Source organism: Lissotriton helveticus, chromosome 4_1 (assembly GCF_964261635.1).
Source record: "Lissotriton helveticus chromosome 4_1, aLisHel1.1, whole genome shotgun sequence".
In the NCBI taxonomy this organism is placed as follows: domain Eukaryota; kingdom Metazoa; phylum Chordata; class Amphibia; order Caudata; family Salamandridae; genus Lissotriton; species Lissotriton helveticus.
In genome coordinates this window covers 1834074070-1834096914 of record NC_136063.1, presented here as the reverse complement: position 1 = coordinate 1834096914, position 22845 = coordinate 1834074070, and the positions used below count along the sequence as shown (strand labels likewise).

Sequence of the window (22845 nt, the reverse complement as noted above, 5' to 3'; positions counted from 1 at the left end):
ATTTTTTTCTATACTTATTGATATATAATTTTTTTTATATATATTCATCTTTATGTCTCGTTGCATTCTTTGATTAATTCAACTGGGTTTCCACAACATCAATATGAAGATCTCTGAATATAAATGTTAGGTATTTGTGTTTTTCCTCTCAACGTCGTGTTTTGACAAAAACAGTGCTTGTCTCTCACACATAGAATGTAATGGTGGACACGGAACTCCTGGTATTCGTTATCTATGTTGGTGGAATTTTATTGGAATAAAGGAAATAAGAATGTCTACGTTACAAACGTTAAGCCCCATCAAAATAACTCACCTATACAGGTTAGTATATAATGTGGTTAAGCTTTATCTGCAAATAATAAAACCACAAAATTCTCTTTTTTTTTTTCATCTATTCGTAATACTTTTTTTATATTTGATATTTTTCAGCTGATAAAAACATGACACATTCAGTATTTTTGACAATATCGAAAGGTTTTTTCTGACCTAAAGATGAGGGCTCTAAACCTGAACATCATAGAACAAACATGTTCTACAATGGCGACCGCTACTATAGGATAAACGATACGATATGTGTGGACCAACCACGTTTCTATTTCTATGAAATGGAAGGCGGTCGATCATTACGTACTAAAAGCGGGACCTTTGAGCTGGTACTGCATTTGCAAAACGAACACGAGTGAGCGCGATACGCTGCCTTTTCGAACACCTAGAAGGTAAGAATACGATGAAGATATAGAGTTAAATTATCTCCCCTTACTGTGGGAGAGATATAGAATTCTTATTTCCGCGCTAGTACTAACTATTGGCTGCAGGCATGATGCTTAGAGTCTATAAAAACGCTCTTCTGCAGAACGGAAGTCTGTGTTTTGTAATCTTCGACAACATTCTCTAAGACCCATGAACTCTGTAAATAAGAGTATGGGTGACGTTTTTATTATGGACCACGGTCCATTTTACTCAGGGTCGCTTAACAAATCGGGTATTTTCATGAGAGTCCAATGACTAATTTGTAAAACGTTGTAGCGCCCACACAAAGTGTTCTTAACTCATAATATAGAGCAATGCAGCATCCTACACTCGTTGCACACTGCTCTTCTATTTCGTTTTTTTAATATATACTATTTGTTTTTCTTTCTTCCCTTTGCTCACAATTCCGCCGTATGCATTGAAGCATACCGTTGGATTTATCACGATTCGATGGAACAACCAATTTCTTTATACGGATGGCATTGAATTTCAAAATGGAATTTTAAAACTCTAAACAGGACGAATGTGTCTCACACATTGGGGCGACACTTGCCATATTATCGGTAAGGTGAAATCTTTTTAAAACTCCAGTATGCATGTAAATTTGCGTTTCGTACTTTTTGCGGGTCAGCTAAGTATTTGTGTGTCAAAACAAATTATCCTAGAATCGGTTGTTATGGCTGCATACTATCTAACGACAATATTTGCATAGGCTATGGTACAATAGTTGAATTTTGAATCAACACTAACTAATACATATAATAATCAATCCCAATATCACTTTTACAGAGTGAAACATAGGAGTTCTTGCTTGCGACCAATCACTACGGAAAAGAAAGTGTATCATAAATATTGGATATATTTTACATCCACATACGAGCTATATCACTATTGCTTGGAAAGAGGGAGGAACAAAAACAATAAGGTGAGAAACATCACGGGTGCACTCTTCCGCACCAGGTGATGGTTATTATGCAATGTGCTCCTCATTTTGCCATAAAAAAGTACTTAATTACAAAAGACCATATGGAATAAATTGAAATATGGCTTGACTTATTCAGTTTGCAACTTACAATAACCTAATTCGCCATTCTTTTCACTCTATATTTTTTAGACATATCGTTGCGTAATGTTTCCACCAATATAGATAGATGGTCTCTGGGAGATCTGGTTCACAAGGGTGTTTTGCACATTTATAAAATTGGTAATCGATCTGTGTACGATATAACTACTGGGTAGACCAGTATGAATCACTATAAATCTTGCATGCTCACTGGAAGTACACTAATGTTGCAACCAGATTGGAACGAATGATTTCTTGATGGACATGTATCAATATCTTATTTGCAGCCTTGAAAAAGCCCTGTGGGCGAAACGCGCGTCGGCTGCTGTCGTCTGCTTGTGATTTGTGAAATTAAAACAGACTTCGACTTATGAAGACTTGTTTGGATCACTTACTTATTTCTTCTTGAGACTTTTTTGGACTGAATTATATAGGGTATTGAGACCTCACAAATTGTGTGGAGCAACATTCACATTACCTATACTGGAAATAATGACATTGGAGTGCTGAGGTATTTTGTTTGTATATATGTAACCCAGGGTCTTTTTGATTCCGGGATTGAAGGACACTTTGGTGGGTAGGTGTCACATACCTTGCGAGCACCCTAGCCTAGTTGCATTTGCTTTACTGACTGATGTTCATATTACAATTGGCACAACCTTTGAGATGTGCGGCTCAATGTAGGCAAACCCATTTAATCTGTTTAACATTTGAAACGTCTGGTAAGCATGCATAGGACTCCCCATGCAGCAGCACAATACTCCAGATGATTCTGTAGCATAGTGATGGCTAGAAGGACAAGTTGCCAAATCAATTAATTTGTATTTTGTTGTATAAGAAAAATAGGAAAATGCTTTGAGAAGGGCATACAGTTTCAATGAATGAGTGGTTGTAACGATAGCAAGGTACATACTAATGTGCTGTATAAGTCCACTGTCATTAGTACCACGCGTATGACAGTAGGTATCCATTTGTAAACAGCTTTGAGCCATTTCAAAAGCCTCGGTGAGTAAGGTGTGACATGACTTTGATTCTGGGATGTCTGCCTCAGATGGTGCGGATTCACTTTTATCTTCTTTAATAGGCTTTGATTTTGTGGACAAATGTTACCTAGGAAAAGAACATTTATATGTGCCCATTTCCTGGAAATATGTAACTTTTGGCTTTTTTACAACATATATTTGGGATACCTTGGTAACGCTGAATGTATTGATAAAATACATTGACATGTTCACTAAGTATGCAAAGGCAAAAAGCAAAGTAAGAGAACCAAGATCATTGTACTAATTAAACATATATAAAAAAAAATATACAAACATGTTAAAAAGTATCCTTCGTTGCTTTAAGAAAAGTGCATTTTCCCCGTGTTTTCTAAGTAAAATATCAATTTGAATGCAGCCAAGAAAATTATTTCACGCATTTCTAGATGGTGATTGAGCAGATGGCAGTCTAATCAACCAACACAATGGATATTAAAAAGCAATATAGATCTGGGGTCAGTTATGAACTGAGCAGAGTGGACATTCTGCACCTTTTCTATGGGATTACCACCTTGCACCCCATGCCGAATTGGCCCCGTTAATATCCCTGCATATCTGTGCAACTTTTTCCCCATTTGAAAATATAGTGATTAGGCAAAAAACATGCAGGCTTCAAAATTGCAAATACCAGGATTAGAGGCTGGAATAACAGACGCTAACTGTATTACAGCGCTGTCTGTTCTGGGCAACTCGTATATGGACCCTAAGTATGTCGTTATGAAACTTCATGGCTCAAGGGTTGCATTACATATGTCTGGAGCACACTTCCAGCTTTTTTACAGTTATATGATGAGCACCCTGGTCCATGTGAAAAGTATGGATTTCCTTGTCTGCATTTGTGGTAAATCTTTGAAAGTAGATTACAGATTGGGAAATACACAAGGGAAAATAAGGCTCTTCTTAAAGAAAACGTTCAACCAACAGGTGTTCTTGGGATTGTAAGGTCACAATACAAAGTCCAAGAATCCTCAATGCATTTTATGTTCACAATCTAACTTCGTCAAGCTTTCCCCCTCCTCGCTGTTCTCTCACACATTTTGTGTAGAAAAGAGGCACATGAGGCTTTGTTACTTCATGCAGAGCATACAGGCCAATGCATCCTTAGAAGGTAACACAGCCTCATGTTCCTCTTTACTACCTGAAATGAGTCGGAGAATAGCAAGGAAGGAGAAAGAGGTCCATTGCCCATAGTGAAATTTCAGTTGTTAGAAAGTCACGCAAGTTACACAGAAAGAAATAATATGTTTGTGGGACTTTGTGTGGTCGGCCTTGAAATGCCTAAAAAGGTAGTTGTTGGAATGTCCTCTTTAACATCAACGTGTAGTAATTCTCATAAAAATGCCCAATTAAAAAAAATGGTGGTTTTGCACTACTTTTGATGGCATCAAAGTTCCAAAGTTTAGGATTGCCAGTGATTGCATACTAGTTGCACGATAACTGATGTATGTATGCCCTTCATTTCGAAATACGATGTTAATCATCTTTATTTTCATGTTCTTTGTGTTTTTTCCAGTCTTTCCACTACACTTCCTTGAGGGTAAAAACCAAAAAGCGATCAAAGGGTAAGATAAGTACATTTATAAAGAAACCAACTAATTTTACTTTAAATGTTTAAAATCTTTGTTTTCGTATTATAAAAAGAGATATTGTTTAGCAGTCACAGGTAAAAGAAAGTGCTGAATTATGTTGATTATGAGCAACGAGCTTATGTTGGGTGGGAGGATGGTTGTGTCACTGGTAGGAAAACAAATGACAACTGTTGGCATGTTCTTGAAATCCGGCTGGAATCTGAGTATACCAAAAAGTAACAAAACGTTGTGAACTAGACAAGCACACATTTGCTATGGCTGCAACTAGTATCCAAATGTCTGTGACCTGTGCTTAATTTGTAAAAAAAAAAAAACGTGCCAGAGCTCTCATCAGAAGGCCACTGCAGCTTGCACCACACATTGGCACATTGCCCTTGCGACTGCTGCCAATGATAGTAACAATACAACCACTAACGAACTATTCCAGGCCCTCAAACCTATAAAAATGGCTTAGGGAGTGGGTAATTGTATTTTGTATGTATATTGAAGTAGTGATAAACTGTTGTTGTGCTCATCTCTAAATTATACAGCGCCACCTTGTGGCAGAGCACTGGTGTTGACAAATTAGTGCGGGTGTCCGGCACCAGAAACCACCGGCTCAAATTAGGCACTGTCTGTGACGCATTATCAAACGTCACTCCAAATCACCAGAACCTTTCGAGTCCGAGGCACAATGAAAAATTGGGATGTACTCACTCATTCAAGCTCTACGCTGTGAGCGCATTTCAAAACTTTTGGAATGGAATTCAAAAAGAATTCCAGCAGAATTTAGAAAGAGCTCCAAGACCACTCCAGGGGACCCTTGACTGTTGCAATTACTTAAAGTACTCATATACGTTAAAAATTCCACATATTCTGTACTTTTATATATGTAGATAAGTTATGTTGAAGTGCATGTGTACTTTCCAACCTTTTTGTGTTTGTCTACATGGGAACATATTTCTGGTAGTAGAGAAAGCCCTTCTCTAAACACCCACCAAATGTTGTGGCATTCCCTATTCTTTTCCAACTCGAAACTTGATTTACCCCTACCCTTGAAAAAAGTAAATCTCTGAATGTTTTCACTATGGGAAAAAAATGTATGCGCTTGTGCACACTCACCAACTATTGCAGTTGTCCCACAACCCCTGAAATACCCACAAATCTTCCCCTGTAACCAAATGTACTTGCATGGGATATTCTACCAGAGTGGAAAAATTATCTGTGTGAGGAAATCAATTTACAACTACAAAAGGTAATTCTGTGTCAAAGCATTCCGCTACCCTTGGCTTATCAACCATTGTGGAAATACAATGACACAAGGAAATGTTGACTACGCAATGCAGCAAAAGCGGACTTTTAGCGACTGCTCATGTTTTAATTATTAAAAAATACTTTTATTCTACTAGGGGTATATTACCCTGTAGAATGGCCATAATAAAGGGTGTCGATCCAAGTGACGCTCAGCTAAATTGCTAAATGCTAAAATGTTTGGTTTTACACAAAAATAAATAACACACTAAACCTTTAATGGCCCATACGAACTTTCATTTAAAGTCTGCAGGCCATAATATTTAGTATCCTCTCAAGACGCCCATCACCAAAACGATCGTGGTACTTAGGGACAGATCAGCACCTTGTCGTGACCATTACTTAACAACTTAACACAGTTGCACATTATATGATGGCTTTTGGATCACAAAATCGAAGTCTTGTTTTTTAGATTTTAACAGAATGGCGGCACTTACATATGTGGCATTATGATTCTTTCATCTGGATGAACAATTTATGGCATAATGGTGGTGTTATACTGGGTGAAAATAATGACGATACTTTTTAACTATTAGGGCTCTGTTTTTTAAATGCACTATAGCATTGTATGGAAGAAATTATGGCAGTTTTTAGTGGACTAAACAGTTGTACATAATGTATTATAAGTAACTGATTCAAGTGCAATTAACATTGTGATCAAATGACAAATGACAGTTATGAAGGTGTATTGGGCAAGCATTGCACTATCGACTGTAATGCAACATTGTTATGGTTTTTATTAACTTAAGCAATAAAGTATTGAATTGAACTGGTTTTTGTGTGCACCTAAGTCAAATACCTTTGACAAGCAGCCCTATAGTTCTCTGTAGAAAGTAAAACTATGTTGGGTTTAACAAAAATAAAGCTGCTGGTAACCCAGAGAAGGAGGAAGGACAGCTCACTGGGGAAGGTTGAAGCTGCATTCATGGCTGCCAATAAAGGGGCTGATTTTTATCTTGGCGGGATGTATACTCCATCACAACGGCAATGAAGTATACATACCGCCAAGATAAAGGTCCGCCCATCCAATGTTGATCCAGGTGGATCTTAAGTTTGGCTACGACGGTGGCTACAATGTCACCGTCAAAGCTAAATTTCTTCCCCAGTCCAACCAAGTTGGGCTGTCTGAAAAATGGCCATATGCCTGATATTTCAATCAGGGTGGGTGGACCTATACCCATTTTTCATTGTCCAACACCTCCAAGCAAATAGCGATTTTCTTTTTGGAAATAAAATAAAGAAAACTCTTTGGTGTAGGGCTGTGTCCTGCTGACACAGCCCTGCACCAAACAGCAAAATGCATTGGCAGGAACCACTGTGACGGCGGTACCTGCCAATGCATTATAATGGCGGACATATATAAATGTGGCAGGCAGTCCTTCCACTAGGGGATAAAGTCATTTGCTCTGTCCCTCTGGCGGAATGACGGGCTGTCCACCCATGTATAAATTAGCCCCAAAGTCTCAGTAAGGAGAGTGAGGACAGAAGGGCAGATTGAGAGTGAAATACTGAGGGTATTGGAAGCATCCTGTGCCTCCCAGATTGATACAGAACAGCCAGAGTAATAAACAAGAGCAGTATCAATTTTACGTTTCTATTTATTCATAATTGTACTTTGTTTAAAGATTTAAAAGCTTAAAAATATTAAAGCAAAAAAAAACTGCATACACTACGTTAACTGTGACAGTCTTTAGAAATACTAAAATGGAAGGACACATTTCCTTAAAATTTCCATAAAGAGTTTAAGGAAACATTTCCGTATCAAAAGTTTCACAATTAGGCCTTCAAATGTAAGTGGTCCCACCCGCGTAGCTAGGGGGGTGCGGGGGTGCGGTCCTCCCCAGGCGGCACCTTTATTGAGGCGGCACCTTTCCTGAGGCGCCTCGCTCACACACACTAGTCCAGGGACGTCAATCAGTGGTAGCGTGCGCGGCGCTCGCGAGCGCAACCAATGACGGCCCAACTGTAGGACATTTTTGGCCAGCCCCCTCGCGCACCGTAGCAGTGTGACACTGCCCCCTGCACTCGGCTTGCTCGCCCCTCGCCGGAGGCGGGAGTGCGTGGAGACTACCATTCTGTGACTTGCTGTGGAGCTTAATTCAAGGTGAGACAGACTGAAAGAAAGAATCCGTCCGTGGTGGCCCAATTACAATGATTGCACGACGGCACCAAATTACACTTTTAGTCTTTATTTCCAAAATAAATTCCAACAACAAGCACGCACGCACCCAGACTCGTTTTGCACTCTGCCGGCCGCGGCCCGTGACCGCGTTAGATCTCATTCTAGGCCTGGCCTCCTTGTATTTAGTCAATCTGTCATGCGCGGCCTTTCGGTTTTCTTGCGCACACCCCCTGTTATGATGGAGAATTGGTGCCCCAGTGAAGCTCTATTTCCTTGGGGAACGCCAGCACTGTAAGCTTGTCGCCTTTACGAAAATGTTGGCAGCAGCACTGCTCAGAGGTAGCTCGGTCGCATCACCATTGGGTGGATTACTCCTCCTGGTTTGTCATCCTAAGGCTGCCGCCTCCACCCCACAATCACCCCCGGCTGTTGATCTGCTGGTGTTTATCTCTGGCGTCTTTCAGGGGAAATTCTCATTGGGCGATGGGGGAGCATGCATGCTTAGTGCGTTTGGGGGGTCTAAACACAGGTAAAACGCTGGCTACATCCGTCTGCGGTAACCACAGCGTTGTCCCCACTTTGCAGACCTGCTCATAGCACTGCCGGTGCGGTCCAGAGTAATGTGTCGGCAGCTGCTGTGAATGGCTATTCTTTCCCGAAGCATTGTGCTTAAAGTAATAGGGCCTTTAACACCAGCAGGTGCACGTTGAGTTCTGATTATATTCCCCCATATCCCCCTCCACCCCCCCTCCCCGGTGTTAGCAATTCTATCTCCGTTGGATCGGCATACACTAGGCCTAATGTAAGACTGACTAGGATGATTTCTGGCCTGATCATCATCAAAGTAGTGCACCTGTTGGGGATATCTGAGATGTTCAGGGGGTAGGCAGTAAAAGGGCAATTTCTAGGTCAAAGAGTAAGAATAGAATAGCGATTAAAAAAAATCGAAATCTGATTGAAAATGGTAGTCCGGCTGAGCCAAGGGGGCGTCGAATCCGCACTCATAATGTGACAGTTTCTCTGTGTCTGGGTTGTTTAGTGGTAATCAAAACCCGATGGTGATGAGAATTGTAGACAGGGCTGCTGTAAAAATCATGAGTGTGATCAGGTTCATTGTCTTTTCTTAGATTTTTAACTAAGCTCTAATAATTGGAAGTCATTTATACTGGTTGTACTAAAAAGACAAGATCCTCATCAATAGATTGAGACGTAGAGGAATAATCACACTACGTTGATGAAGTGTCAATATCAGGCTGCTGCTTCGAAAGCCGAAATGGTGGTTAAAGTGATGGTGGTGATGTAAAGTGAAATTTAATTTGTCGTAATAAACACACAGATAGGAAAAGGGAGCCAATGATCACGTGCAGACCGTGAAACCCTGTTGCAACAAAAAAAGTCGAGCCGTAGACTCCGTCTGCAATTATAAAAGGGGCCTCGTAGTATTCTATGGCTTGAAGAGAGGTAAAATACAGTCCTAGGACGATTATTAAAAATAAGGATGGAATAGCCTCTTTTCGGCTAACTTGCATGATGCTATGATGGGCCCAGGTCACTGTCACACCGGAGGCTAAGAGGACTGCAGTGTTTAATAGAGGGACTTCAAACGGGTGGATGAACCAGTCCTCGAGGCGACAAGACATTGTTTTTTTTTTCATGCTTGTTCAGGCACAATAATCTGCGTGTGCTTTATTTACCGTGAAAGAAACTGCAGCTCCTGTTATGCTGGAGTGCCCAAACACCGGGTAACCTCACTGTTCTGGGTAACTGCAACAAAGTCTTCAGCGACTTCCTTTGCTTTTAAGCAGCAATGCCCATTAGATTCCACATGTTAGACTAATGTTCTGATTTGTTCCCTTTGCCTCAAACTGTAAAGCGCTCTGATATCCTTCGGGATCCCCCCCCCCCCCTCCCAGGGGCGGCAATCTGAGGGGTAGCCCCGGGCGCCACAAGCTCTAGCTACGTCCCTGAGTGGTCCTTATATTCCAAAGGGCCGGCAAGGTTTTAGTTTTCACACTGAGATTTTCTCTGTTGGAAGCAGTCGAAATTTCTGTGTGGAAAACGTCTGGGAAAAAGTGTAGACACACCAATTCCTGCATGTTATTCACCTAAAACTTGTAATCCCTTTTATTTCTGCGCCTGAAATTACCAGGGTTCCAGGTAAAGGTAATTGTGAGTTGTAAAATAACGGGGATTACAATGGGCCACTAGTAATGAGGGTCTTGGTGAAATATTAGTTCATCACAACTCAGAAGTGCCTCCTAAGCATCTGCAGCCAAGCACATCCCAGCAGCAAGGTTTATTATTCAGATAAACAGAGGTTGCAAAATCAAGATGCACTGAGTAAAAGAAACCAGCCCCCCGGTCATGACTGATGGAAATGTCCCCAATCTGAATAAAATAAGTATTCCTCTGTCATCAGGGTGAAAGAGTTCACATAAACACAGGTTAGCCCTTCCCTTTAAGGACATAGTGATATAGTACAGGAGGGTCTCATCATCAGGTAGTCACAGTCCTTCCTAATGGACCAATATCTACCAAGATATGTTTCATTTCGAGAGACTCACTTTATCATCGGGGACATTGACAGGAAGATAGAAAACACAGAGAGGCTTGGCCAATCCATTGGTAAATAGCATGTCCTTTCCCTGCATTAAATACCCATAACCCAATGCCATGGATGTTGCTGTGCAGGGCCAATGGGGTTTTGCATTCATTGTCTTTACCTTGTTATTGCTAGTGGCTGGTGTCTTAAAGGACTTGCATTATTTTTGTTTTTATTAATAGGAAGTTCCCTTACAAGTGGAAGCAGGAGACGGATCTCTTGCAAAGACTTAGGCCATGGGGACTGTGAGGGCTGGTTGTGGAAGAAAAAGGATGCCAAAGGTTACTTCACTCAAAAATGGAAAAAATACTGGTTCATTTTGAAGGATTCTTCGCTGTACTGGTACACGAACCAAAATGTAAGTATGTTTCCATTACCTAAGACAACTTCAACTCTCCAATGCATTCATTATTTTCCATACATTTGTCATCTGCATAACAATGGGCGGCTTAGAATTAAATAATCAAACCATGGCAATTTAAAATTTTGACAAATATGCAATTATGAGAAAAAAGTATGAACGAAACAAATGCAGTTTTTTTATAATGAAAAACATAGGTGCCAACCCAAAATGAAGTGATCATATAGATATTATGGTAAGCTTATTCCCTGAAAAGAAGCGTCATTTTGAGAGGGGAGGAATGTGCAGGGCGGCCTTAGGAGATGTAGTTTGTGCCCTTCTCTCCATCCAGCTGCAACCCTTTTGTGATCAGTGTGTGGCCTGCATGCTAACTCACCTCATGTAAAATGGCCTCCCAACAAACGGATAGAGCCCAGGTGTGATTGATTACCTCCGATTTGAAACCACCACAATTCCCTGCAGTTTTAAAAACAGAATTTATCTCCCCCAGGCCCGGACTGGCCATAGTGGGCACCGGGCAATCCCCTGGTGCGCCGCACGGGTGGGGTCGGTTTTGGGCCCCTGGGGGGCGTTTTTGTTACAGGGCCTTAACAAAATCGGCCGAGAACCGGCCCCGGCAAAGAGCTCGGCGGCACCTCCAAACCCCCCTAGTGGGGAAGGGGGGTGGCCGAGCACTTTGCCAGGGCCGGTTGTGGTTCCCAGTCCGGCCCTGATCTCCCCTCTCTAAAAAGCACAGCACTGGAAGACTCCCAATTACTAGTCTTCTTTTCATGAGTAGCATTTTGGAAAATGTTTTCTCATTTCATTTCCAAGCACCTATTGATTCAGCCAGTCTTCTCAGATCATTCACCCTTGTCACAGTAGTGAGGCTGTCACTGTACAGGTGATCGATCACATCTTAAGAGCTACTAATGAAAGGGACGCCATTTTGCTTGTGCTACTGGATCTCACCACACCATTTCATATGGTGTACAATGAGATTGTCTTGTGCCTTTTATTTTTGGGCTTGGCCCTTGGTGGAGGAGTCTTAGACATGTTTTCATCATTCCACTCACCACTCTCAATCTGTCCAGAGGGGTAGCTCCAGGTCCATTACCATGCCTGTGCATTGTGGAGTGCCCCAGAGTGCCATCCTAGCCCTAAATCAGTCTGTATATTGAGCCGCAGGGTGATTGGTTGTTGAGGTCTAGATGTCCATCCGGTAGTAAATAGATGATACCCATCTCTTGCATACAGTAGACTCACAAGCAGACTTCAGGTGGTTGAACCCAGGAGGGCAATAGCCAGCCTTAAATTCTACCTTTAAAAGACACACTTTTTAGGGATTTTTGCATGTTTGGATAGTTCGATGTAGTAAAACTCATTTTAAAATATAAAAAGAACACACTGCAAAATAAAACTCAAGTCAATTGGCTCATTGCCCTAACCTAAAAAAGGAAATGTAGAAATGTAGAAATGCAGGTGTACTAATTAAGTAGGTTTCACCGTTTTTAAGCACATATGGAGTAGGTGCAGAATATAAAGAAAAGAGCAATAAATCCCCAAAAAATTGTTACAGTGCTATGAACACGTTAGCTACTGCAATAACCCTAGCAGTAACAGAATGAAGCTTCTGTTAAAAAACGTAAATTAAAACCTGAAAAACACCTGTGAGAGCTACATTTGCACCTGCCCCCTCTTCCTGACACCAGTCCATTCTCAATGAGGTGCACCCACATGCTATGACAGGTCCCCCAATTTCCGCTTTATTATCCAGGCCAGGAGATCTAAGATAATAATGTATCATCGGTTGAGCATAAGACATCCTGTTTCAGTGGTAGTGCAAATCGGGGAGCCACAAGTTGACTTTATGCTGGGACATTAACATGTCCCAGCCAGTGGGGGTATTTCCACAGTATTAGTGCTCACCACAACACGATTTGGGTGGAACCACTAACCGGGTCCAGTGAAATCCGTTTGTGCAGGCCTCCCCCTGCCTTCCGCGACTCCCCCATGCTCCTGAATGTACTTACAGTGCCTGTCACCTTTAGTGCATAACCACAATGCTTCTTCTGAATTTGAAGCATTGGCTGTGGAGTGCTACAAAATGGCAGCAGTGAAGCTAAGTAATTTTTCTATGTGAAGCAATATTCCTGGGTTCCTCCAAATGCACCATCTTGACGCACCAGAATCTCAAGAGTCACCCGGAACAATCAGTTCCTTGTTAAATTCAGATTAATATCACTGTTGTCTTTTCTTCAGCTTTCTTTCTTTTTTAGGCAAAAATGTTTGCCATAGAGAAAAAATAATCTGAACAATGTAAACATCTCCAGGAGGACGAAAGGAGAACTGCAGCATTTCCCTTCTTCTCTCCTTCTAAAGTAGCATACAACAATTAAATGTGAACACAGTATAGTTGAAACATATTGACTCCTTACGGTTGAAGTTTGTTCTAGAGTGTGCACATTTAGAAGGTCAGTCCTGTTTTTACCATCCATCATCATATATTTGTTAAACTCTCAGGACTTTGCTGCTGAGGAGGGAATTGCCATGACCAGAGTCTGCAGCTAAGCAGAACTATGTCGCCAAGTTAATCAAAGACAAATTTCAGTTGAATCAGAAATCCGATCATAGTTTTATAAAACTAGGCCATAAAAAACAAAACTTTATCACAGTGATTGTATGAGCTAAACTATAACATGAAATCAAATTAAATACTCTTCTGAGAATTGTTCTGCAACAGGAAGAGAAGATGCAAGTATTGCCTGGACTGTGAGACAACTGATATCTCTTGAATACTCCAGGACACTGCTCTCCTGTGTTTGTCAAGGCAGGAAAATTGTCATGTTGCATGGATGGGAACAAGTTGTATTGAAGGATTTTGGAGTATTTACTACGTCTGGGAGTATTAGTAAGCATCTCTTTAAATAATACATAGGACTAGAAAGTGGAAGTACATTTGGGTTATGATGAAATAAAGTAGAGATTAGGAGTGTGTGTAAATCACGTACTTCAGTGTAGAGTAATCATACGGAATTACCTACAAATTATGCAATATTACACTTGAATTACATGAGAAGAGTAATTCTGCATTTAGCTCTAATTCTTAGTGCAAAAAATGCCACCATGGAATAAAAAACAGCCACGAGGATGCATTTTACACTCCAAAATAGTGCTAAATGCTACAGAACACAAATAGCAAGCGTGAGCATTGGTAGTGCTCTTCAAATGTGCTCTTCGGGTAGGATTTTCCCACATCCCCTACCGGCATTTAGTGCTATTTTCTTAGTGCAAAATGCACCTTTGCATCCAATTGGACACTAGAATGCATTTTGCACAAGGAAACAGCACTAATTGCAGCAGAACACAAATAGAGAGCGGCCACTCGTGCTTGTGAAATCTGCTCTAACATTAGAATTTTCCGCCCAAAATAATTCTTAATCACATGAGGAGCAGTAATCAAGTAATTATCAGTAATTCCGCGTGAAAGAGTAACGCAGAGTTACTGAAATTACTCCAATTAATTGAAATTCCACCAAGGCCTAGTAGGGATATTATTCTTAGTCTTTAATATTTAATAGTGAAAAAGTACACCCGAATAAAGTCTGGATGAAATTGAGCAGTCACACTGACTAATAGAAGGAACCCACAAAGGCAACTAACTTTCAGTAATGGCAACCTTGGCTCGCTTTAGTTCACTTGGCCAGAGCAACAAGGCACCTCTCAGAGAAAATGTGGGAGGTGCTGGGTATAATAAACCAACTAAACAGCCATGCAGCTAAAAAAAGTGTTGTGGTAAAATGCGCACAAAAATGGGAAACTGAAAGTAGAAAATAATAAGAAAAATAAATGAACAAGAAACATCTGAAAAAGATTTTAAATTCAAGGGAAAAAAAAGTTCAATTGAAAATAAATGCAAAAGTCACAACCCTTACTGTTAATGGAAAATGCCAATTCGGAACAACTTATTGTAATACGTCTTCCAAAGGCTGCTTTGCTGCTGTTTTTGTCTGACTTGCGAATTGATTGGATGTATGACGTTACAACGCATACTTTTACAACGCCTACCTTTACAACGCATTTTTTACACCACAACATCCATTACTACGCACACCATTACAACGCATACCATTACAACGAATACTTTAAAACTACCTTTACAACGCATTCCACTACAACGCATAGTACATTTACAACGCATACCATTACAACGCATTACACTACATTGCATATAAGGTAAGTGTTGGATAGTGTAGGGGTTAAAATTACTATTCTAACTCCAGGGGGTGCAACAGTAGGGTAAGTGTTGGATAGTGTAGGGGTTAAAATTACTATTCTAACTCCAGGGGGTGCAACAGTAGGGTAAGTGTTGGATAGTAAGTTATCCGTTGTAATGGTATGCGTTGTAATGACTGCGTTGTAATGGTATGCGTTGTAGTGGTGTGCGTTGTAGTGTCATGCGTTGTAATGAGTGCGTTGTAAATGCATGCGTTGTAATGGATTTTGCGTTGTAAAAGTTTCGTTGTAATGGTAGTGCGTTGTAAAAATTGCGTTGTAAACGTTGTATACCGAATTGATTGTATGCGTTATTTGGAATTCTGTTTTCGAAGATCCTGCAAAGATGGGTAATTTGAGGTCATATTTAGCTTTTTCAATCTGAAAATGATAATATTCGGATTACTGCGAGGGCGCTGTAGGGTTCGCCTGCATTCGTGATATACGTCATATGTGTCTTAATGATGCTGTAAATGACTAGTGAAATAGAAGCACGTTGTAGATTTCATGCTAGCTTTTACATCTATCTAGAGCAGGGGTCCTCAATCTGTGGGGTGCGACCCCCAGGGGGGGCGTGGAGTCGTAGATAGGGGGTCGCACATTCCCCGTTGCACTTCTCGTTTATTTTCACGCCTGCCCTTTCCCCCACTGCTGTCTTTGAAATTACACTGCTCTGCCCTCGCTGTTAACTGTTGTCGTACTCTGACCCCTGTTTTGGCTTGAGGAAAGCCCACATAGGCTATCCCGGGCTCTGGTGTAGGGTGGAATTTGAGGTGGAGGGGGAAAGGGGGGAGGCAGTCAGACTCACACCTGCATCACTGAGACCAATCTTTTCAAACAAAAAGGGTTTTTCGAAAACAAAATTAGCTATTTTTAACAAAAGCCAAGGATCAGACCCCAGAGGTAAATGCACTATGTGCAAATGGAAATTCCTGTGTAGGTCACACTTCTCTGTACTTGCTTCCCTGATAGTGTGCATGCAGGGCCAGAGGCGCATCTAGAGTCAAGTTTCAAGGGGGGCTAATAAAACCTTCAAGGAGGAGGGGGTCAATTCTTCTAGCAATTGGCAGATTGAAGATGCAGGTGCTCTAAGAATGGGTGAAAGAAAAATGGAGCCTCGTTAACAAGTAAATGGTCTTTTAAAGACCTGTGAAGTACTTGAGTGAGGCTGCAATGAGACGGATGCCAGACCACAACAGCTCAAAACGGGAACCTGTCTCAACCCGGGCTGACACACATGAGGGGGGTAGCGTAGTGGAGGCTGGAGCTGAAGTCCTTTGAGCCAAATGGGCATTGAGCAATCAGCTCAGTTCTCCCTGACAACTGCCTACACACCTTAAAACCCCACTGTGCACTGTCCCAGTGGCATATACCAAGCCAGTTACATTTGGTAAATAGCATGAATTTCACTTACTGATCTCTGTTATTCGACTTTTATTGCAATGTTTTCCCACATGCTTTTGAATCTGACACTTCCATCTGTGCTTCATAGTTCCCAAGGTAGGCAGTCACACTCCCACCTGCGCCACCGGAAAGAACAATCTTTTCAAACAAAAACTAGCCATTTATAACAAAACTCAATCATGTGTTATCATTGAGTATTCAACATATGAAAATAAGGAAAATCCAACCAGAGGCGTCACATGTTGTGTGCTAGGGGTGTGCCTTTTACTTTCTTCATGAGGCAGGGTTGGGCCAGTGCGGCTGTGGTGAAGGCTGCAGGTGCTCTTCCCCCTTTAGAAATGGCACTGCCATCATGCAGCTGACAGAAGGGCAGTGTGCTTGGTTGGGCCAGAAGAGGGTTTGAAGGGTGTATACCACTGTAGGGATGAAGGGGAGGAGCCTGGACTGACAAGGCACTGTCTGTGTGAATATTAGGTATTGAAAGACAGGGACAGACATACTTTAACTGACGGGAGATGGGGGTATGCGAGGCTGATTGGGAGGCAAGGAGAGAGGTGTGGAGCTAGAGATGAGAGGCGGGATGAAGGTGTGAGAGGGGACTGGAGAGAAGGGGTAGATGGTGTGAGAGAAGTGAGGAGAGGCAATGTGAGAGACATGGGAGGGGTGAGAGGGGAAGATGTGAAAGGTGAGGAGAGATGAGGGTGAGGGGAGACGGGATGGGATGGGAGAAGACAGATGAGAGAAGAAAGATGAGAGAAGTGAGGAGAGGAGCAAGGGAGTCAGATAATTCAATTTGAGAGGTCAGGGATGAAGAGAAATGTGAAGTGGCGAAGGAAGTGCGGAAACACAAGAGGAGAGGTGAGTGTGAGATAAAGGTGAAGGCAGAGAGGAGAGCTACCATTAAAGGGTGAGAGAAGATAGCTGAGAGGTGATCAATGAGGTATAAAGAGAATTTGCTCCGACGTGGGTGAGGGGGAGCAGCAAAAGGGGAATAGAGGGAGTACTGGGGTGGGTGCTGAGGTAACAGGTGAGCGGAACGTTAGTTCAAGAAGGTGTGGAAGAACAAAGGAGAGATGGGAACGATGAATACTATCCCAAAATATGCTGCATCACATAGCATTATTTACATTTTCTTACCACACAACTCAATCAATCCTCCTGCATAATTTGTCCCTCCTCTGCCCCATCATTCCAGTAGCCCTGCCTTTGGTCAGGCTGACAGTGCCCAAAGTGATGGCAAGTCAGATCAGTGTGTGGGCTTTTATTTTTTTGCTGCTTGCTTGCCTGTTGTATGGTCTGGTGGACTGTTTTTACTGTTAATTTCTGTGCTATGACCACAAATATTGTCTGCAGCAAGCACAAATGCATGTAGTTTCCCATTCCTTGCAAAACACTTATACAGCTCGACTTTTACAATTTTAAAACTGCCACATAATTTGGTCATCCCTTGCCTCATAATTCCAGTAGTCCTGCCTACAGGACAGTCTGGCAGTGCCCAAAGGGGTGGCCATGCAGGTCAGTGTGTCAGCTTTTGTGGCTGGTTGCTGGCCTGTTTTATGGTCTGGTGGACTGTTGTTACTGTTGATTTGTCACCCCCAAACCTTCGATTTGCTAAACACTGTTAAATAATATTTCCCCACTGTAAAAATTATTTTCTGTGGGAATTGGCAGTGTGTATGGTTATCGATAATGAGGAGTATCAAGTTCTTGAATGTTTGTCAGGAGGGGGTCCTTACGTCTGAAAATGTTGACAAGGGGGTCTCGGCATCCAAAAGTTTGAAGACCTCTGATCTAGAGAGAGGAGTGCTTGTGATACGATTGTTTTGGGAAACCAAATGCTGGCACTGGCAATAGAACTGCGAAGAGTCGAGCTAAACAGTGGCTTAGCAAGAGGGCGAGGGGTTTTGCGTGTGCCCCGGGCAGCACGAGTTTTGGGGGTGGCATCCCACCACCCTTCCATGCGTTTGCCACGGGGGAAAATAGCCAGCACCCCCCTGCTGTTATGGCCGCCGCGGGCGGCAAAGACAGGCCCGCCATGGGAGACAAGTGGCTAGCTACGCCACTGGGGCTACAAAATATCTGTCTCAGTAGCTTGCTTATGTCCAGTGCTTGAGGCCATGGTATGCCGCCTACAAATCCGACTGTATTTTACTAATGTGTGCTGTGATTCTGTTTTAGGATGAAAAAGCGGAAGGATTTATCAGCTTACCGGAATTCAGGATAGACAGAGCCATTGAATGCAGAAGGAAACAGTGAGTATGAAACAAAGCTGCTAACTTTAGAACTGAGGAGTCGGGTTCAAGACTGGCAATTGCTCACCATCCTGTGATCCTGGGCAAATCACTTAGGGCCTGATTATGAGATTGCCGGCGGATATCCCGTCCATCAAATTACAATTCCATTATATCCTATGGCACTTCTAATTTGCCAGAAGGAATATCCCTCATGTTTGTGATGGAGTATCCCATCCACCAAACCCAAAATCAGCCCTTAATCTGCCTGTGCCTAAAAAAATAAAACCAACATAAATGTTATTTTGTGTAATGTAAGCAGTACTCGTGAAAAGCGCTACAATACCTTTTTCTCATGAAAAACGCTACAATACCTTCGGATCCTGTTCACGCTATATAACTCTGCAAATAATAAATAAAATAAAAGCCCGCTTAGGTACTCTCTGGGAGGCAGCCGAGGTATCCTAACACACCTGTACAAGGAAGGCCTAAAGGCTGGTCATTCATGCTTTCATGCTGACCGTGTGTAGACCACAGTTTGTCAGTGGAGAGGAAATTCGAGCCACTGACTATGTTTGTCAGACCTTCTATTAGTGGAACTACCTTTCATGGGGATGGCTTTTTAAAAAAAAAATTACGAATACTTTATATCTGAGAATTACAATTTGGTGCGTTATGATCAGATATGTCACACGTTTTATTTTTCAGGCCCTAATCAGCAGCCTCAGGGATTTATCACAACGGACGAGGATCTTTTTCTTACTTTTCACAAACAGGTCCTGCAGGTTAAGATGAATGAAAACAAACAGAGCCGGCATCTGGCGCCACCTATTGGTACTAGCCATGTTAGCAGCTTCTCCGTTTAATACAGGGCGCAGGCTTGTGGTAAAATCTGCAGCTAAAAGTTCCTACACGTAAGCAGGACATTGAAAAAGTGCAGGGCCTGGGAAATTAATTATGCCCCCTCTGCTCCCTCCTTGGATGGCTCTCGTTATGAGACTAGCCACTGTAGGCTCCTATCATTTAAAAGCCTAAAAGTGCAAGCAGGAATTCGCATTTTCCAAACCAACTGTTGCAGTGAAAGAGAAAACGGTGGTTTTATGTCCCCACTTACAGCCAGTCATCTGCCAAATAGCGCAAGGACTTTTTTGATTATATGTTTTTGCCATGTTTTACCTCGATAATAAATAAACGTAGCATCGTTAATACTAACCACTGCATGAGCGTTCCTAATTATGCTGTCTTCCTCTGAGTATTTCTCAATTGACTTTCGGGTTTTCTGAGTTATTATCAATATGTAAACAATTTAATGTATAGGTGAGTCCATCATTTCGTTTTTCGAAATGTTTCAAGCTACACGAATAGATCAAATTGCGCTCATGCTGAATGCAAATTAAACTGCCTAACAGGTGAGTCTGTTTAGAGTGGATGCGCACGAGACCGAAATTCCAAGAACTTTGAAAATGTGCTACCAGCGAAACGCGGTTTTAAAAGCTATTGCACTTCAGTATTATATAAGTCCTGATTATTTGGTATGGCTTTTAGTAGAAATAGGGATTAGGTGCAAGTTATTTTACGCGGTTGCAGTAGGCTAGATATTTCGGCTGTCTTTTGACTAGTTCACTATAAACTACAAGGTAACTACGCTTAACAGTATCTTCGCAGATAGTTAAAACCATTCTGCTGATTACAAAATATCAAATAGAGTAGTTGCGGCATAGGAAGGTTGGAACATGGATGGCTGCAGGTTGGAAGGGTATAGGCCATAGCCATTTTAAATACCTGTATTCACAATCGAGGGGAACAAATCATACACAGGAGCGGCTCGTCTGCTATGGCGGAGGAGCGTCGCCCCACTGCTTTTAAGCAGTGGGAAGCAGAAATCTAAAATGATAATAACTTTGTGTTATTATAATTTTGGGGGCGGGTGAGTGGGCGGGGCTGCTTTGCGGGCGGGTGAGTGGGCAGGGCTGCTCTGCTCTTTGAGCAGGGCAGGGGCGGAGTGGTTTGCACACTCAAAGGCACAGTGACTGTTTGGCCGGCCCTCTCGGGCCACCCAAACCAGTCATGCACACTTTTCCCTTCTACATACAGGCTGCATTACGGCCTCCATGGAGAACAAGCCCAGGCCTCCATTCCCTGGTTGAGAGTCAATTCAGGACACTCAAAACAAATCACAACGCTACTACAGCCTTGTGAATGGTCAGGTGAGCCTGGCTGCTCACCAATCACAATGTTGCACTGCAACGTTGTGATTGGTTAGTGGGGCCTGCTTCCTGTTCCTCCATGTGCTCGAGGAGAGCAGGACCCGGCCGGCAGCGACGTAAGTTTATTATTATTATTTTTTTAAATATATAATGTATTCCCCCGCGACCCCAACCAATGTGTGATCCCCCACGACCCCCTGCGCCCGGCCTGCCACCCACGAGCTACGCTAGCCACCCCTGCATACATTAAAGTTTATATACATGGACACACACATAAATAAACAATTGGGACAGAATAAGCTTCAGCGTTAATAAAGCAGTGGTTAATAAGTGATGCCATTAAACAGAAAGAGAAGCAACATCAGTTGTAGGGGTGTTCCTGTGCAGATATTTCATCAAGCTATTTTAGGTCTTAGTAAGACAGTATTAGTTGTGTGACATATCTTAGGTCATCAACACACACAAATACACCAAAAGTGGGCTTTGAGCTAACCTCTTATTTGGATCAACCCCATTCAGCCATTGCTTGTTTGAAGTGTCTTTTATATTTTTCATCCGAGTAGAAGAGTATTGTATTGTACCATTACTTGGAACATTAATTGGAAAAGAATCATTCTCCAGGTAGGAAATGATTGCAATATTTTTTTCTGTTTTTATTTAGCCAATGCGTCGTTGTTTCATCTGCACCTAAATTTAATCCTGTTAACTTTGCACCAAAACTGATGTTGTACATAAATGTGTTTTGCACATAAATGTGACTTTTGCTCTTGAATGTGTTTTGTACCTAAACGTGCTTTCACACTCACCTTGATGTTGCTCTAAGGGCTGTTTTACACCTAAATGCGATTTTGAACCCAAAAGTGGTTTTGCACTCTTACTAATAGTGCACCAATGGTGATTTTTACACCTTCATGTTATTTTACATTTCATTTTAGTTTTACACCTACATATGTTTGCTCCTACAAGTGTTTTGTCATTCATGTGATGTTGCACAAAGGGTGATTTTGCACCTAAATGTGTTTTGTTACAATAAAAAAAATTTCACAGTCATGTGGATGCTGCACGAAGGGGTTTTTGCACCTAAATGTGATTCTGTTCCTGTATGTGTTTTGGCTGCTAAATGTGATATGTGAGCCTAAAAGTGTTCCCATTTTCGATTAATATTGCACCAAGGGTGGATTTGCATCCAAGGGTCAATTCATAAAAGCATTTATGAGTACTAATACAGGAGTACTCTTACATGTTTTTATGAGTCAACCCTAAAACGTTCTATTCCCTATCAGTAAAAGTGCAAAGAGGCTAAAGTCCTTTCTAGTTGTGTTAATTGTATATAATTATTCTCCAAATATTTCAAGTGTATTCCCATTTTAGAGGTGTTGAGGCCAAGTCATAGATATATGAAAGAATGCATAAGAGAGAACTAGAGGAGTACTTTTATGCCTACTCCAAAATGCTATTGTGAATTGTCCCAGAGATGTTTTTGGCTCTAGATGCGATTTGTGCTCCACAAACGTGTTTCTGGGCTCCTGCTAATATTGCAGCAAGGGCGATTTTACATCTAAATGTGATTTGGCACCTAAATGTGATTTGCACCTGAACGTGTTTCTAATTCTAGATGTCATTTGTGTTTCTAAATGTGTTTCCACCCTCTGATGATCTTACAGTATGGGTAATTTTACACCTAAATCGGATGTTTCTTCTAAATGTGAAACCACAGTGTTGTTTACATTGCACGAACTGAGATTTTCCACCTTAAAATGTTTTACGCTTAAATATGATCTTCCGTGTAAATATGGTTTGTATTCCTATTTCTTCACAATCCTGCTTCTGCTGCATCACAGGTGATTTCTATGTGAATATGTTGTACATTGTATGTCATGGGAAACTGAACCTTATGTGGCATCCTACATTTATATATTTTTTCTGTACTGA

The 22845-nt window shown here is 41.7% G+C and overlaps 1 protein-coding gene across 1 annotated transcript in view; it reads left to right on the top strand.

Annotated features, from left to right (window-relative positions):
- Nucleotides 1-22845, top strand: part of LOC144828230 (connector enhancer of kinase suppressor of ras 2-like) — a 2060726-nt gene that overhangs the window by 1656594 nt on the left and 381287 nt on the right. Inside the window, exons 17-19 of the mRNA XM_078686315.1 lie at nucleotides 4367-4415; nucleotides 10639-10814; nucleotides 18654-18727. Of these exons, the coding sequence (XP_078542441.1) occupies nucleotides 4367-4415; nucleotides 10639-10814; nucleotides 18654-18727 (299 nt within the window). The remainder of the gene's footprint in view (nucleotides 1-4366; nucleotides 4416-10638; nucleotides 10815-18653; nucleotides 18728-22845) is intronic.